The sequence below is a fragment of the Staurois parvus genome, unplaced genomic scaffold (assembly GCF_062004578.1).
Source record: "Staurois parvus isolate SC_StPar_1 unplaced genomic scaffold, SC_StPar_1.0 ptg000116l, whole genome shotgun sequence".
Taxonomy (NCBI): Eukaryota; Metazoa; Chordata; class Amphibia; order Anura; family Ranidae; genus Staurois; species Staurois parvus.
Genome location: NW_028317912.1, coordinates 5,037,991 through 5,055,725, shown reverse-complemented (window position 1 = coordinate 5,055,725; position 17,735 = coordinate 5,037,991). Strand labels below are relative to the sequence as shown.

At 42.4% G+C, this 17,735-nt stretch overlaps 1 protein-coding gene across 3 annotated transcripts in view; it reads left to right on the top strand.

Annotated features, from left to right (window-relative positions):
- The window catches only part of SH3YL1 (SH3 and SYLF domain containing 1), a 185,083-nt gene that overhangs the window by 23,087 nt on the left and 144,261 nt on the right, over positions 1-17,735 (top strand). For 2 of the 3 annotated variants that reach the window (XM_089671969.1, XM_089671970.1), the window contains exon 2: positions 10,848-10,958. The exons of the other annotated variant lie outside the window; for it this stretch is intronic. In XM_089671969.1, the coding sequence (XP_089528095.1) occupies positions 10,848-10,958 (111 nt within the window). The remainder of the gene's footprint in view (positions 1-10,847; positions 10,959-17,735) is intronic. 3 annotated transcript variants of the gene reach the window in all.

Genomic DNA, 17,735 nt, shown 5'->3' with positions numbered 1-17,735 from the left:
AGAAGTTCTGTCGTTTCTGCCAATACTCTACATGGCCGCAGAGGGACACCTCAGCCTCAGTCTGGTGCCAGACGGCCTTTATAAGGAGACTCATCACTTCCTCTGGTTGCTGGATGATCTCTAGCTCCCTGTGGTTTGTTCCTACTTCCTGTTTCCTGTTACCTGTGACTTCCTGATTCCGACCCGGCTTGGACTTGGACCTGTCTGTTCTACTGACCCCCCTGATCTGACCTCGGCTTGGCTAAAGGATACTCTCTCTCTCTCGCTCCTCCGTGCATGACCTCGGCTTTCCCACCTGACCACGTCTGTTCTGTTCCCCACCCGGTACCTGACCTTGGCTCGAACTGACTAACCAACAAATATCCAAATCCCGGAAGGCTTGCATACCACGCACAGGCGCCTCCAGTCTGCAGACCTATCTACATGCACCAGCTGTGCTCCTGAGTGGACCACCAACCAGCACTCCTACAGGCGACCTGTACAACTTTGGGCCTGACTCCGCTGTCCCACTCTCAGGGGAGTCCGGAACTTAGCCGCAAGGGAAGCCCTCTCTCCATTGGCCTCCATCACCAGGTACATGATAGTATCATCCAGCCAGTATGTCCGAAGCTGAGAGAGGCGATTCCGCACTAGAGGCCCTGTGCCAGCAAATGACGGCACTTACTCAAGCAGTGAAAGATCTTCAGTAAGGATACTTCCAGTTGGAACGGCGCCTTCACTCACTCTCTACTTCTATGGAACAGGATCTTTCTGCCAGTCCTAAGCCAGTAGCCGCGCCTGCCAGTCTGCCTCCTACCACAACTCCCGCTGTGGTATTACCACCTTCGAAACTCCTAGTTCCTACTCCTGAACGCTTCCTTGGGGATTGATGTAAGTTCAGAGCTTCTAAAAATGCCTGTGAACTGTATTTTGCTCTACAACCCAGAACCTTTTCACTGGAAGCGGTCAAGGTCGGGTTCATTATCTCCCTCCTGTCGGAAGAACCTCAGTCTTGGGCACATAGCCTACTGGAACAAAAGAACCCAGCACTCAACTCAGTGAGTGAATTTTTTAAAGCCATGGCTGCCCTTTACGATGATCCCCAGAGGACCTCCACTGCTGAGTGCGCCCTCCGTGCTCTAGTACAAGGTCGGCGGCCTGTGGAGGACTACATAGTGGAGTTCCGCAAATGGTCAGCAGATACTAGTTGGAACGATGCGGCATGAAAGTACCAGTTCCGCCTAGGCCTGTCCGAATCACTCAAGGATGAGTTAGCTAGGGTGGAAGCTCCCTCCTCCTTGGAGAACCTTATCCTGCTCTCTACCCAGTTGGATCGGTGTCTACGGGAAAGACGTGATGAGCGTACTCAGACCTTTCAACGCACATGGGTTTTGCCAAAGATTCCAGGACCAACTGCTCCTGCCCCTAGTCCGCAACCCATCAGCACTTCTGAGGTAGAACCAATGCAAATTGGCCTTCTCCGACCTGCCCTAACTCCCGAAGAAAGGCTACGCAGACAGCAAGGCAATCTATGTCCCTACTGTGGGGCCACGGGCCACTTCTTGCGTAGCTGCCCAGTACGACCAAGTAAGTCCAGCCAGCTCCATCCTTCATACCTTCAGTTATCCGGGACTTTAACCACCCATGTCATTCTACCCATGTCATTGCAGGTGGCTGGAAGGAACGTCAGGTTACGGGCAGTCATTGACTCAGGAGCCTGTAGCTGTTTCCTGGACATCAAATTGGCCAAGGACCTACACATCCCCCTTCTGCTTAAGAAACAGAGACTCGACGTCTTACTCGCGGATGGCACTGCTCCGAGCTCTGGATCTGTTTCCCAGGAAACCATTCCTATTCTAGCAACCACTGACTCCGGCCATCAGGAGTTCATTCGTTTTGACGTCATCAGTTCCCCCATGTTTCCGGCCATCCTGGGAATACCCTGGTTGCAAGCCCAAAACCCACAGATTAATTGGCCCAAGAAGGAAATCATCTTTTCATCAGAATATTGTCAGCAACACTGTGGTGCCCCTGCTTCCACCAACTCTTCCATATGTCTCTCAGTTCAACCTTCACCAGAGGCCAGTCAATCAGTTCCTGCTATCTACCATGACTTCCTTGATGTGTTTGATAAAAAGAAGGCTGACACGCTGCCCTCTCATCGGTCTTACGACTGCCCAATAGAGTTACTTCCAGGGGCAGAAATACCATTTGGGCAAATTTTCCCATTGTCTGAGCTAGAACTAGAAGCCCTCCGACATTACTGAGATGAGAACCTCGCTAAAGGATTCATCCGCCCCTCTTCTTCCCCCGCTAGGGCTGGTATTTTCTTTGTTGTGAAAAAAGATCGGTCTCTCAGACCCTGCATTGACTACCGAGAGCCTCACAAAATTACCATTAAAAATCGGTATCCTCTTCCTCTTGTGCCCGAGTTATTCCAGAGATTCCGAACAGCCCGAGTGTTCTCTAAATTGGTCTTAAGGGGGGTCTACAATTTAGTCCGTATAAAGGAGGACAATGAGTGGAAGACCGCCTTCAGAACGCGCTTTGGACATTTTGAGTACCTAGTGATGCCGTTTGGGCTGTGTAATGCCCCGCCTACGTTTCAACACTTCTTAAACAACATCTTTAGAGAGTACCTTGACCTTTTCGTAATTGTCTACCTGGACGATATCCTGATTTTCTCTGCTTAACTGGAACTCCATCGGGATCATGTTAGGAAGGTGCTAAACACTCTAAGGATGCATGGCTTGTACGCGAAGGCGGAGAAGTGCGAGTTTGAAAAGCAGTCCATTCAGTTCCTCGGGCTCATAATTTCCACTGAGGGAATCTCCATGGACCCTCAAAGTATTGGCTATCCTGGAATGGCCTGCACCTTCAGAAAGGGAAAGGGGTCCAAAGATTCGTGGGCTTCACCAATTTTTATCAGAAAATTTTTAAGGGCTTTTTAACCATCATTGCCCCTATTTCCCAACTCACTCGCCAGCATACACATTTCTGCAGGCGACCTGTGCAACTTTGGGCCTGACTCCCGCTGTCCCACTCTCAGGGGAGTCCAGAACTTAGCTGCAAGGGAAGCCCTCTCTCCATTGGCCTCCATCACCAGGTACGTGATAGACATTTAAAGTGGTTGTAAATGCAGAAGGTTTTTTTACATCTAAATACATACCTGAGCCCTATCTAAATCCAGCGATGTGCACGAGAGTCTCTCTCGGCTCTCTCATTCCTCATTGGTTTAGATGCAGCAAAAGGATCCATTGGCTCCCGCTGCTGTCAGTCAGAGCCAGTGAGGAGGAGTGAGGCCAGCTCCATTTTGTGTGTCGTATGGACATAAAGACCAGAGCTTGTGAGCAAGAACACGAGTGCCCCCAGAGTAAGCAGGTTGCTCTGGGGGCAATTGGTAGGGGAAGGAGAAGCCCAGAGCACCAGCAGGGGACACGAGAAGAGGCAGCTGGTCAGCTCCCCGCCTAGGAAGCCCAATCACAGGGCGCAACTCATCCAGGAGGGAGGAGCTGAGCTCCTGACATCACATCACCGCCACTTCAGTGTATGGTGGTGAGCAGGCTGATGACTGATTTTACAAAATGCATTGTTATTACATTGTTGTAAGTATATTTTAATTGTAAGGGGTATTCGAATAACATTTTTTGAAATGGAAAGCACTATGTCTTTGCCTTTCTGTTCCATGTGATCCATATTTAATATACGAGCACATTTGGAATTGGAAAGTGTGAGCAACCTGGATTTGAGGAGGGTTTTGCCTTAAAAGCTGTGCCACTTGGAGGATAGAGATGAGCATGTATAAGTATATTTAAGGCAAGCAGGTTTTTCACCTGGTGTGTGGAGGTGCGCGAATCACTGGAGGAAGGAGTGAAATTAGAAGATCACTGATTCAACTGGACTTTATTTTTTATCTTAATTTTGATTTGCTCTACACTAATTTTTGTTACAGTTACATTGGCTTCTTCTGCTTCTTCTCATGCTCCTGCCCTGCTGTAAAGTGACTTCAAGAGGCTGATACCAGATCAGGCTCTGCTACTTACTTTCCTTTATTAAAAAAAAAAAATAAAAATACATCTATTTATAATAGAGCTGCATTCATTTTCAACTCTTATATCTGCCTGGAGTTCAGCTTTAATTGTTTTCTAAATTTCTGGTATCAGAGGGATTGGGTGACTGGCAATTTACTATCACCTAACATACAATAATATCTTAATTATGGCTATTTCAGGAATAAACCTTAATGTATTCTATTAAATATTGTAATATAATTACTGCTTGCAACATGTAGGTGTGCAGAGGGTACATTTGAAAATCTGTATTATAAATTATTTATATTCATTGAGGTTTGTCTGAATTTCAACCAAAGAAACATATTCTCTTTTTTTTTTTTAGTTATATGCAAATGGCCCTGAGCTTATGCACTTGTCTTATAAACTTCAAATTAAACAGTTAGTTGATCTTTCTCTTGTAGACTTCCTAGCTGACTCACCCATGCTCAATACCTTCTCGTCTCATCAGCAGCTGACATTGGAAATCAGACCTATTCCCAGCTGAGCTGTCACTAATCACTATATTCGTAAGCTATCAATTCAGCAAATCCTCTGGACAGAAATTATTTCTGTATTGCTTTCTGCTTTATCTCTTTCCTGTGTGTTCTCTGAATAACTAATGCACAATCATATTTATTAAAACCTAGTAATAGCAGGCAGATCTCCTAATGGGAGAAAACATGCTAGACAGTTGTAACTTGTAACTAGGTAATGAATTTTGTCCTTTTATACATGCATGACTGTCGTTGGAGCTCCAATTATTTTTACTTTGCTCTAGTCTAGTACATCTGTGGACAAATAGTTTAATTGTCAAACATAGGCTCTATATACATAGTAAAAAAAAATATAAATCAACTTTTTAAAAATATACAGACTTACAAGAAAATAACTGACCTAGTAGAAGTTCCCATTAAAGTATATATAAAGCCACAACTTTTATTTTTTAGGGCTCTTTCACAGGGGCGGCTGCGGGGAATGGAAAAAACAGGCTTTATTAAGGCTGTAATGGCTGAAACAGATTGACATTTATTGGCTGTATCTTCCTGCACATCATAAACCATAGTAATATTTGCTGATCCATACCACTGTGCCGGCTTTTCCATTGCAAAAAACAGGCGCTTGAACCACCATTTTCCTGCCACCCACCTGCATCCTAACATTATAGCCTGGCAGGGCCATATATATGCCATGTCTGCGGCATTTTTAACTCGTGCTGCAGAGTTCGACAGGCGGCACCGCCTTTCAGACTTGCCTGTTGAGATCAATGGGGCTGCACCGCAATTGTGAGCCAAATGCCTGTCTCGCAGTAGCGGTTCAGTCCTGCAATGTAAAATTGCCATTTGGCAATTTATTTAAAAAAAAAAAGTGTTGTGAGGTGGCAGTAGCACTTAAGGAATATTTTTCAGCTGCTGCTATTATACTTTCTGAAAAGCGATCCACGGCAGATCACTTTTCAGAGTGCAGTAAGCTTACTGCCTGTCTGAAAGAAGTCTTAGAGTTTGGGAAAGAGTAGGAAAGAGTTGTAGCCTCTGTTTAGATTTTGCTGCTATCTTTGTCCCTGCTGGAGAGATTCACCCCCTCTATTTGTCATGTGACCACTGTTACCAAGACAGAAAATGGAGAGATATTAAAACTTTGTCATCAGAGAACAAAGGGAAGGTAAATCATGCAATGTAGAAGCATGTTCTGGTGACAGCTGTATAAGAGGGAATTCTCATTTTGGGGAGATTTTACTTGATTTCCTGTTGTGTCTCTAGGACAGGAAGTATAATGAAATCTCCCCAGTGGGACATAGACAGAAAAAAACCCAATTAAAAACTCAGTAGTGGTAATATAACCCTTCCCAACTCTATCCAAATACTAAAATAACCACTTGACCTCCGGAAGATTTACCCCCTTCATGACCAGGCTTTTTTTTGCTATTCGGCACTTAACTGGTAATTGCATGGTTATGCAACACTGTAACCAAACAAAATGTCTATGTATTTGCCTTTGCGCACAAGCATGGGGGGAAACTGAAACTGAAGTGATGAAATGCTTGTAGCTTCAGGTTTCTCAGAACATAAAGATGATTGGAGCCATTCCTGTCTCCGGTCAGCTCTATAGCTGCATTCTCGGGTTCCCCCCGATGGGGCGGGACAGCCTGAGAAGGCCGTGGAAGACAACGTGGGGGGGGGGGGGTTGGAGTTCAACATTCCCTTCTGCTTTGAAAAGCAGTCCAGTGGCTAAATAGTTTCTAGGATTGCTTTCACATGAATGCCAGCTGAAAAAAAATTACACCAGCATTTCTCTAGCAGGCTTTCTCTTCTCCCCCTTTCTAAGTTGGGTATTTAAAAGCTGGTAGGGGAAGCCCCGGAGATTAGGTCACATGGTGTCACATGAGCCAGTTCTAGGATCAAAAAGGGGTCTAAATAGTGGCACACTTGTATAAAAATTGTCCACATATAAGTGGTACTCCATAAGGAAAGAGGGTGACACCAAGAGAAGGACCCCTGTTCCTCTCACCAACTTGTGACAAAGGACCGGCCAATCTCACACTGTGCTGTTACATAACAGTGCCACTCCCAGCTGCACCCTACACAAAGATTTTCCAGCTCACAGGACCATAATCTAAGTGCCGCAGCCTGAGAGCAGTTGTCACTGGGTTAAGTTAACTAAGCAATTAACTCTTTAAGCTACCACCCCCACCTTTTGACTGAGAAGGAGGAAACTCATAATCTTATCAATAACAACTGATTTTAGAATAAACGTCTGCAACACACACTGTCACTACAGACAGGTATGTTCAGAAATTTGTAATACAGTAACACTCTTCAAGAGACAGGGATTCTTTTTGTTTGCATTAAAAGCTTTAGGGACAGTTTAACACTTTTCAAAAAAGGGTTTAATGCTGAAAAAGTCAAAGTGGTGCAAATAAAATATTTACAGAAAAAACATGTTACAAAGAAATAGAACAGTAAAGCAATAAAGAATTAAGAAGGAGTTGAAAATGAAGAATACTGTGTCTCTAAAGTCCAGTTCGGTAATCCTTGGTTGATGTTAAAACAAGAGCTTGACAGCAGGTCCTGCCGTTCTCTTTTTCTGTGGTATCAAAGGGGTGTTGACAGAGACCATCTGACCAATCATCCAGTTTAAGGGGTGGGTGCTGGGAGGTCACCACGTTTATGACCAAGTCCCAAATACAGTTCTTTATTGGTATGCATATTTCTGAATACCTACCGTTTACAGTCTGCTACCATGCAGATTATTATCCTGCATAAATTAGCTTTAAAATAGATATAGATATAGCAGGTATCGGATATCTGTTTATCATAGGAGGGGTGTGGTGGGGCCTGATCCACTCCAGTACCTCTTAGCATAGGAATGTTTGTGTTCAAAATGCTTCCCAATAACTGAGGGAGGTAAATATGTCTATATTCTGGCTGTGCTGTAATGATTTCATGAGTTATGAAATATGCTGAAGTTTTGGAATCTAGGCTGATAAGTGGACTATCAGAAATGTGTATTCCAGAAAGGTATTTATGACCCAAGATCTGTTAGGTCTCCGGATTGCCCAAGTTTCCAAGAGCTACAATTTTATAAGGGTTTTCAGACTGGAATGGAGGATTGGGCTAATGGAAAGGTCTGTGTGTCTGATCGATGGATTGATAACAATCCTGGCATCAGTTAACAGTTTGTGTATTGTATAAACTGAAGGACGGAGGGGAGAAAGATCACTGGGTTATGTCTTCTTATGATAAGATGGCATAGGAGACTTGTGACTCGACAAAATGGCTGTTACACACACAGCTATTCATGTGTCCAGTACACACGACTATTACACCAAGTCCCAAACTATCTTGCTACTTCTTCTCATGTAGTTTGGGCATCCAGGGAACTCCACGTTTTCCCTTGTAAAACCCCAAATCACTTGCATAGCCTGTTTCCCTCTCACAGAGCTTATGCATTTTGACCCCATATCTGGCTTGCCTGCTGGGGAGAAACTGTTTGAATGCAAGGCAGCCAGAAAAATTTACGAGGGACTCATCAATGCAGATGTTTTGTTGGGGCGTATATACAGTCATGGCCAAAAATATTGGCACCCCTGGATTTCTGTCAGATAATGCACCACTTCGCCTAGAAAATTGTTGCAATTACAAATGTATAGGCATTTTCATGTTTATTTATTTTGTTTGTATTGGTATGTCACAAAAAAGTGGAGAAACAAAAAACCAAATCTGACACATTCCACGCAAAACCCCAAAAATTAACCGGACAAAATTATTGGCTCCCTCAATTTAATATTTGGTAAAACTGAAATCAGTTGCTTCCTGTAACCATCAAAGAGTTTCTTACACCTCTCTACTCAAATTTTGGACCACTCTTCTTTTGCCAACTGCTCCAGGTCTTGGTGAAGTGGGGCATTATCTGACGGAAATGCAGGAGTGCCAATATTTTTGGCCACAACTGTGCATCTGCAAATCTCTGCCTAAGGTGATTTACAAGGAGCCAAATTTTGTGGAGCCTATCATATTCAGGGTCACCCTGAGGACGACAGAGCATATTGTCGTTGAAATATTGTCAGAGGCATATGATAAATCGTGTCTGTGGACTAATATGACCAGGACTCATTCTTTTTAGCAGTGCCCATGTTGAGGGTTAGGCCCCCAAAAAAATGTAAACACGGAAATTGTAATAGGTTTCCATGCAAATTTTCTGGCAAGGTTTGAATTTGGGTTGGCAGCGATAAAGCGATAAAAATTAAGTAAAAACCAAACAAAAAGAGTTCTGCCTTCAATACTCACCTTCTGTTTAGACTGAAGACATCCATCCTGTGACTGCAAGATGTCATGGACCCACCACGGCAGCCTGCGCTCACATGCATTGATGTGTAGAGTGCTGTTATTATCATATTTGGTGGCATAGAAAAGAAAAAGAGGACCTTTCATATCACATGACTGGGCTGAAGATATCTACTGTTGTTGTGTCATTTGACAAATTCAGCATGCCCCAAATTTTTACTTTGCTGAGTTAGTTTCCAGTTGTTGAATATGTGTTCCCTAACACTATTCATACACACACACATTATATATATATATATATATATATATATATATATACACACAGTTGCAAGAAAAAGTATGTGAACCCCTTGGGATTACGTGGAGTTTTGCATGAATTGGGCATAAAATGTGCTCTGAACGTCATCTAAGTCACAACAATAGAAGAACACAGTCTGCTGAACATAATACTACACAAACATTAGATGTTGCCATGGTTTAATTGCACATAACATGTAAACATTCACAGTGCAGGGAGGAAAAAGTATTTGAACCTTTGGACTTAATAACTGGTTGACCCTCCTTTGGCAGCAATAACCTCAACCAAACGTTTCCTGTAGTTGCAGATCAGACCTGCACAATGATCTGGAGTAATTTTGGACCACTCCTCTTCACAAAACTGTTTCAGTGTAGCAATATTCTTGGGATGTCTGGTGTGAATTGCTCTCTTAAGGTCATGCCACAGCATTTCAATCGGGTTGAGGTCAGGACTCTGACTGGGCCACTCCAGAAGGCATATTCTGTGCTGTTGCAGCCATTGTTTTGTTGAATTACTCGTATGCTTTGGGTCATTGTCCTGTTGCATCACCCATCCTCTGCGGAGCTTCAGTTGGCAGACAGATGGTCGTACGTTTTCCTGCAAAATGTCTTGATAAACTCTGGATTTCATTTTCCCATCAATGACAACAATCCGTCCAGGCCCTGAGGCAGCAAAGCAGCCCCAAACCATGATGCTCCCTCTGCCATGTTTTACAGTGGGGATGAGGTTTTGATGTTGGTGTGCTGTGCCTTTTTTTCTCCACACATAGTGTTGTGTGTTCTTCCCAAACAACTCAATCTTGGTTTCATCTGTCCACAGTATATTTTGCCAGTAGTGCTGTGGAACATCCAGGTGCTCTTTTGCAAACTTCAAACGTGCTGCAATATTCTTTTTGGACACCAATGGCTTCCTCCGTGGTGTCCTCCCATGTACTCCATTCTTGTTTAATGTTTTCCTTATTGTAGATGTGTCAACAAAAATGTTAGCATGTGCCAGAGATTTCTGTAGGTCTTTAGCTGACACTCTGGGATTCTTCTTTACCTCATGCAGCATTCTGCGCTGTGCTCTTGCAGTAATTTTTACAGGACGACCACACCTAGGGAGAGTAGCAACAGTGCTAAACTTTCTCCATTTGTAGACATTCTGTCTTACTGTGGACACATGAACATCAAGGCTTTTGGAGATACTTTTGTAACCCTTTCCAGCTTCATGCAAGTCAACAATTCTTGATCGTAGGTCTTCTGAGAGCTCTTTCCTGCGAGGCATGGTTCATATCAGACAGTGCTTCTTGAAACCAGTAAACCCAAAACAGGTGTGTGTTTTTTAAGGGCAGGACAGCTGTCAGCAACACATCCAATATCATCACACTGATTGGAGTCAAGGTTGGCTCACTCCTGGCTCCAATTAGCTCTGGGAGAAGTCATTAAGCTAGGGCCTCACATACTTTTTCCTCCCTGCACTGTGAATGTTTACATGTTATGTGCAATTAAACCATGGCAATATCTAATGTTTGCGTAGTATTATGTTCAGCAGACTGTGTTCTTCTATTGTGACTTAGATGACGTTCAGAGCACATTTTATGCCCAATTAATGCAGAACTCCACTTAATCCCAAGGGGTTCACATACTTTTTCTTGCAACTGTGTATATATATATATATATGTTAATAAATCTGAAATTGACACTTGCTCTGTATATACTGTACAGCAACAATAAATCCTCTGTATTTTATTTGCAGTGAATAATCCTATTCCTTCCAATCTGAAGTCTGAAGCAAAAAAAGCAGCAAAAATTTTAAGAGAATTTACAGAAATTAGTTCTAGATCGGGACCTGATAAAATTATTCCAGGTATGTTTGGGTTTTATAATTTAGTTTGTTGGTGTGAAAGTTGCATTTCCTTTTCAGATATGCGGCTGTGGTGGCAGTATTGGTAACCCAGTTGGGTACTCTGCATATTACTCCCAGCAATTTATAAAGGATTCACAACAGTCAGGCGATGCTTCCAGTTAAAAGCTAATCTTTGTCCCTACTGAAAAAAATGTGACATACACTATGGGGTCTATTTATGAAGCAGTAAATCAGACATTCAACAAACATTCACTGCAGCTTAAAGTGTAACATGAAAAGGTGAATTAACACCCTACAACATCCCCATTCCCCCTGGTCTCTGTTGTACTTAGCTCCTTTGGTGATGAGCTGTCAGTGACCAAGCACCTAATGTTGCCTGTTCAAATTAACGACAGGTGGCCGGCAGCACAAATTTTTACATGCATGCATGGATGTGTACATCCATGCAGGTCTGATGCATGAATCAGACACAGACAGACTGCGTCCTGATCCATGCATTAGAACCACATGGTTATACACTCCAAGATGCAGGTGGATATCTTTAAAGGTCCCTGCAGCTTGTCATTGATTTTAACAGTCTGCATGGGTTTGCACAGAACATCTGTGCATCCCACGCGAGTGAAGACAGCCCCTTAACTGAGGTGTACGGATCAGCACAGCCATGTGAATGAAGCTCAAGGTTATTTGAAATTCTCTACAGCCGATCCTGTGATATATTAAGTTTATTTCTTAATGGTTTTATTGGGTTTTTCAAAGTTTTATTACAAATGTAAAAGTCGTTATACACAAACAAGTGTAAAAGTAAAGGTAAGGAAAAAAGATAGTAGAGGCAGGTATATAGTTTATTTATTTATTTATTTATTACAGGTACTTCCAGTACCTTGAAAAAGTATTCATACCCCTTGACATTTTCCACATTTTGTCATGTTACAACCAAAAACATAAATGTATTTTATTGGGATTTTATGTGATAGACCAACACAAAGTGGCACATAATTGTAAAGTGGAAAGAAAATGACAAATGGTTTTCAATTTTTTTTACAAATAAATAACTGAAAAGTGTGGCGTGCATTTGTATTCAGTCCCCTTTATTCTGATACCCCTAACTAATATCTAGTGGAACCAATTGCCTTCAGAAGTCACCTAATTAGTAATTAGACTCCACCTGTTTGTAATATTATCTCAGTTTAAATACATCTGCTCTGTGAAGCCCTCGGAGATTTGTTAGAGAGCATTAGCAAACAAACAGTATTATGAAGGCCAAAGAACACACCAGACAGGCCAGGGATAAAGTTGTGGAGGTTTAAAGCAGGGTTAGGTTATAAAAAAATATCCCGAGCTTTGAGCATCTCACGGAGCACTGTTCAATCCATCATCCGAAAATGGAAAGAGTATGGCACAACTGCAGACCTACCAAGACATGGCCATCCACCTAATCTGACAGGCCGGGCAAGGAGAGCATTAATCAGAGAAGTAGCCAAGAGGCCCATGGTAACTCTGGAGGAGCTGCAGAGATCCACAGCTCAGGTGGGAGAATCTGTCCACAGGACAACTATTAGTTATGTACTCCACAAAGCTGGCTTTTATGGAAGAGGGACAAAAAGAAAGCCATTGTTGAAGGAAAGTCATAAGTAGTCCCGTTTGCAGTTTGGTCAGATGAGACCAAAATTTGACTTTTTGGCCTGAAAGGAAAATGCTATGTGTGGTGGAAAACTAACACTGCACATCACCCTGAACACTCCATCCCCACCGTGAAACATGGAAATCATGTTGTGGAGATGTGTGAAGAAAAATGGTGCTGCGCTACTTATCCTAAAAGTGAATAAACCTGAATAAACAATACACATAAATAAAATAAAACCTATATGTGTATAAAAATCTGCACTACTAATAAATAAATGAGTGAACATTCACAAATCTAAACATGAGTGAACAATCAACATAAAACCATATAACTAAGTAATATCCACAGGAGTGAATCCACAAAGTGTGTACCAAGTGGCAATAAGGATAAAAAGTGGTCAGACAGTGACTGCAAAAAACATCAAGTGTTCAGTGGATAAATAGTATAACGATAACATATATGTGGGGCAGAAAACTAACATTGCACATCACCCTGAACACACCATCCACACAGTGAAACGTGGTGGCAGCATCATATTGTGGAGATGCTTTTCTTTAGGTGGTACAGAGAAGCTGGTCAGAGTTGATGGGAAGATGGAGGCAAATACAGGGCAATCCTAGAAGAAAACCTGTTAAGAGTCTGCAAAAGACTTGAGAATGGGGCAGAGGTTCAACTTCCAGCAGGACAACTACGCTAAATATACAGCCAGAGCTACAATGGAATGGTTTAGATCAAAGCACATTCATGTATTAGAATGGCCTAGTCAGGGTCCAGACCTAAATCCAATTGAGAATCTGTGGCAAGACTTTAAAGTTGCTGTTCACTGATGCTCTCCATCTAATCTGACAGAGCTTGAGCTATTTTGAAAAAAAAATAATGGGCAAAAATTTCACTCTCTAGATGTGCAAAGCTGGTAGAGACATCCCTAAAAAGACTTTCAGTAGCAATTGCAGTGAAAGGTGGTTCTACAAAGTATTTACTTGGGGGCTAAATACAAATGCACGGCACACTTTTCAGATATTTATTTGTAAAAAATGTTTAAAGGTAGTTATCATTTTCCTTCCACTTCAAAATTATGTGCCACTTTGTGCTGGTCTATCACATAAAATCTCAGTGAAATACGTTTTCTGTTCTTGGTTGTAACATGGCAAAATGTGGAAAATTTCAAGGGGTATGAATACTTTTTCAAGGCTATATATAGCACTGTCCATTTATGCAGTGCTTTACACATATATAGTGTACATTCACATCAGTCCCTAACCCTCAACAAGCGTAAAATCTAAGGTCCCTAACTCACATTCATACATACATATATTAGGGCCAATTTAGACAGGAGCCAATTAACCAGTTGCCATCCGCCCTGTATCAGGATTACTGCTATAGGGCGGGCTCCCTGCGCAAAATCAAGTATATACTGTATACGTGATCCATTGCTCCCGCTGTGTTTGCACGCACGCATGCCTGTTGTCTTGGCGGTGCTGTGATTTGGTGTGGCACTGATCATTCAGCAGATTCAGTGCCCATTCACATATGTGGATTGAATGAGGTTTGAACTGCATCCAATCCGTATGACATGTGAAAAAACATTGCTTCTTATGGTGCCTGTTCACATATGTCCATTGCACTGGCAGTGCGGATTCAGTGTGGTTTTTGAAAAAGAGTCATGTCCAATTTCTGAGCAGTGCGGTCCGGTTCAGGTGAGGATTACAGGCTATTGACTTCTATGGGCACCGTTTCTAACCGCATATGTGTGAACAGGATAAGATCCTGAGCTAATCCTGTCCTGAACCTGATGTAAACCTGACGTGAACCTGTGAACAACTACTGTATCAATTAGCTGTGAAACCTGAGCTTCAATCTGCACTGCACATGTGCGAATCAGCTCTCAGGCCAGGGATGTTCAGCCTGGACCTGCTGATTGATCACTGCCCTATCACAGATCTTCCTGAGCCTGTGTTTACATTACATGAAATGATGCAATCTTCTCTCACTGGGGCACATTCTGTTCCAGAGAGAGGAAAGCAGATTCACATGAGTCAAAAGCACTACACCTTACAGTAAAAGCACTGATAGGTTATATTTAACCCCCCGATTGCCTCCCAGTTAACCCCTTCACTGCCCTGTCACCAGTGTCATTTGTATAGTGTACAGATTTTTTTTACTGATCACTGTATTAGTGTCACAGGCAACTTCATCTAGCATTAGTGTCAGGTAGCGTCCCTCCCAGGTAGCGTCAGATTGCCTGCCACTACATCAGTCATCACATTTAATCCTCTAATTGCCAGGAAACAGGTCACATACACAATAATCCTCCATTGCTAGTATAGTGTCTGAACAGATCAATATGTTTGATCAGATCAGAACTATACCAGCGTTCACAATAGTATAGTGTCTCCAAAAACGCAGCGTTAGCAGCATGAGCCCCACACATGCTAGCACCTGTGTTTAGCCCCTATGCTTAACCCCCCCCATTCTCTCCCAGCAAGTGCAGTGTCAGTAGATCACTGCCAGTTGATACATTGCACACAAAACTGCAGGGTTAGCAAGCTCAAGCCTGATCTCTGCTTTCACTAGAGATTTTTCACTACATATTTTTTTGTAGCGGTTCAGGCAGTCCCAGACATTTGCTCTTTTTCCCATGAATCACACTAGGTACCTATAAATTTAGTGGCCAAAATGTCCAACAAAAAGTACTCTAGTGAAGAGGCCTACAGGATTCTGACCATGTCAGGTGAGAGCGAAGGAACATTCACTGACAGAATCAGGATCAGAATACAAACCTGTAGACAGCAGCGGCACCCGGACAGATAGCGCAGACGATGGAGTAGAGGTCCCTGCTAAGGTTAGGCATACCCGACCTTGTTCCAGGTTGCTGAGATGTTAGAATTGCATGATAAGAGTATCACTTGGTGATGTGGCGAGTCCCATAAGTGCAGAACAAGCTGGTGCAGTGGTGAGCACAAGTAGTGTCCCACAGCCACCAAGAATTTGCACAAAAAACAGTAGAGCCCATAGTGTCCATCCAGACGTGCTTGCAAATCCTGATTGGTAGCCCACAAATTCTGCAGCACCCGTGCTTCCCCCATTCATTGCCCAACCCGGAATTCAGATGGAAACAGCAAATGTAATTTACTCCCCTTGATTTTTGGAGCTGTTTTTCATGGTCATAGTTTTAAAAAAAAGGTTAAAAAAAAAATAAAAAAAAGTAAAAAAAAAAAAATAATAATAATTTTAATAAGTTACTGTTTTATTGTTAACCATTGCTGTTTTCTTTGCAGGAATGCCATTCAGCTGAAGCACTGATCTATTTATTCTGGCAGCAACAGGGTCTTGCTCTCAGAATATATGTAAGTGTGTGCAGCGCTGTTGGATGACATTTTTCATACTACAGTTAAAAAAAAAAAGCATATATGCCCAAGCATGGGGGCCTGTGGTTGCCAGTGGGTGGATTGCCCCTATGATTCGGCATATATTTGAAAAAAAAAAAAAACATTTTGGCAGATTTCTTCATCCACATCGATCGATAATATTTTTTGGCACGGATTTTAATAAAACAGTTGTTTTATTGAGTTACTATTTTATTGTTAACCATTGTTGTTTTTTTTTTTGTTTTTTTTTTACATTAATGCCATTCAGCTGCAGCACAAATCTGTTTATTCTGACAGCAACAGGGTCTTGCTCTCAGAATATATCAGTGTGTGCTGTGCTGTTGGATGAGATTTTTCATCCGCAGATAAAAAACAGCATACATGCTCAAGCATGGGGGCCTGGGGTGGCCAGTGGGTGGATGGACCCTATGATTTGGCATATATTTGAAAAAAAAAAACATTTTGGCAGATTTCTTCATCCACATCGATCTATGTGAATAGAGGAATCTGTTTGGTTGGGCTGAACAAAAAAAAGAGAACATTTCAGGTGTGCCCACCATTAGAATTGAGTGGATGCAGGGCAGTATATTCTAATGGTGGGCATACCACACACTTTTTCTGGCAGAGATTTTTTTTTTATTTTTTTCATTCAGCCCACAGAGTGCATAAAAAAAAGAACATAGCATAATTACCCAACAAGGACCAGCAACGTACTGGTACATCACTGTACTTTGAGTGGTAACACTAGGATGATGCCTGCAGGCATTTTAGCACCTCAAGAAATGTGATAGACAGTAAGAAAGTAAAAGTGTTTTTTTTACAAAATTTTCAGGCTTTTTTGTTTATAGCACAAAAAATAAAAAACCCAGAGGTGATCAAATACCACCAAAAGAAAGCTCTGTTTGTGTGAAAAAAATGACCTAAATTTCATTTATGTACAGAATTGCATGACCATGCAATTGTCAGTTAAACTAGTGTAACGCCATATAGCAAAAAATGGTGTAAATTCCAGTATGTATACCATAGTTTGTATATGCTCTATCTTTCACACAAACCACTTATTGGGTTTTTGTTCACCAAAGACATATAGCAAAATACATTTTGGCCTAAATTTATGACGAAGTTTGAGTTTATTGGGTATTTTTTTATAACAGAAATGAGAAAATATAGTTTTTTTTTCAAAAGCAAGCTCTATTTGTGTGAAAAAGGACATCAGTTTTGTTTGGGTACAGCATTGCATGACCGCGCAATTACCAGTTGAAATAGCACAGCGCCGAATAGCAAAAAATGGCCTGGTCATGAAGGGGGGTAAATCCTCTGGAGGGCAAGTGGTTAAGCTACCAGCATGTCTTTGGAGTGTGGGAACAAACCAACGTGGGCACAGGGACATGCAAACTCTAGGCAGGTAGTGCCGTAGTTGGGATTCAAACCAATGACCCTAGTGCTGCCATAGTTTCCAGTGCATCTGAACTTATATACAGTACACAATTATTCCTGACAAGTTATGAAAGAGACTGGTAAGGATACAAATCCAGCAGCAAAATGACTCAACAGACAAGCCAATGTGGAAGTGTATCACCAGCAAGGGCTCTCGCTTCCACAGGAGTAGGGAAGAGGACAAGGCATTGATGCCTGGTGGGGAAGCATAGCACAAGAGAAAAATGAGGGTACAGGTAGCGGCATATTATCCTAAGCGGCCTGTAAAGAAGAGGGGAACTTGTAGGAGGAAAGGAGTTTTCCTGGGGGGAAGGGGAGGGGGAGGATTTCCATGCTATCCAGCCCCTG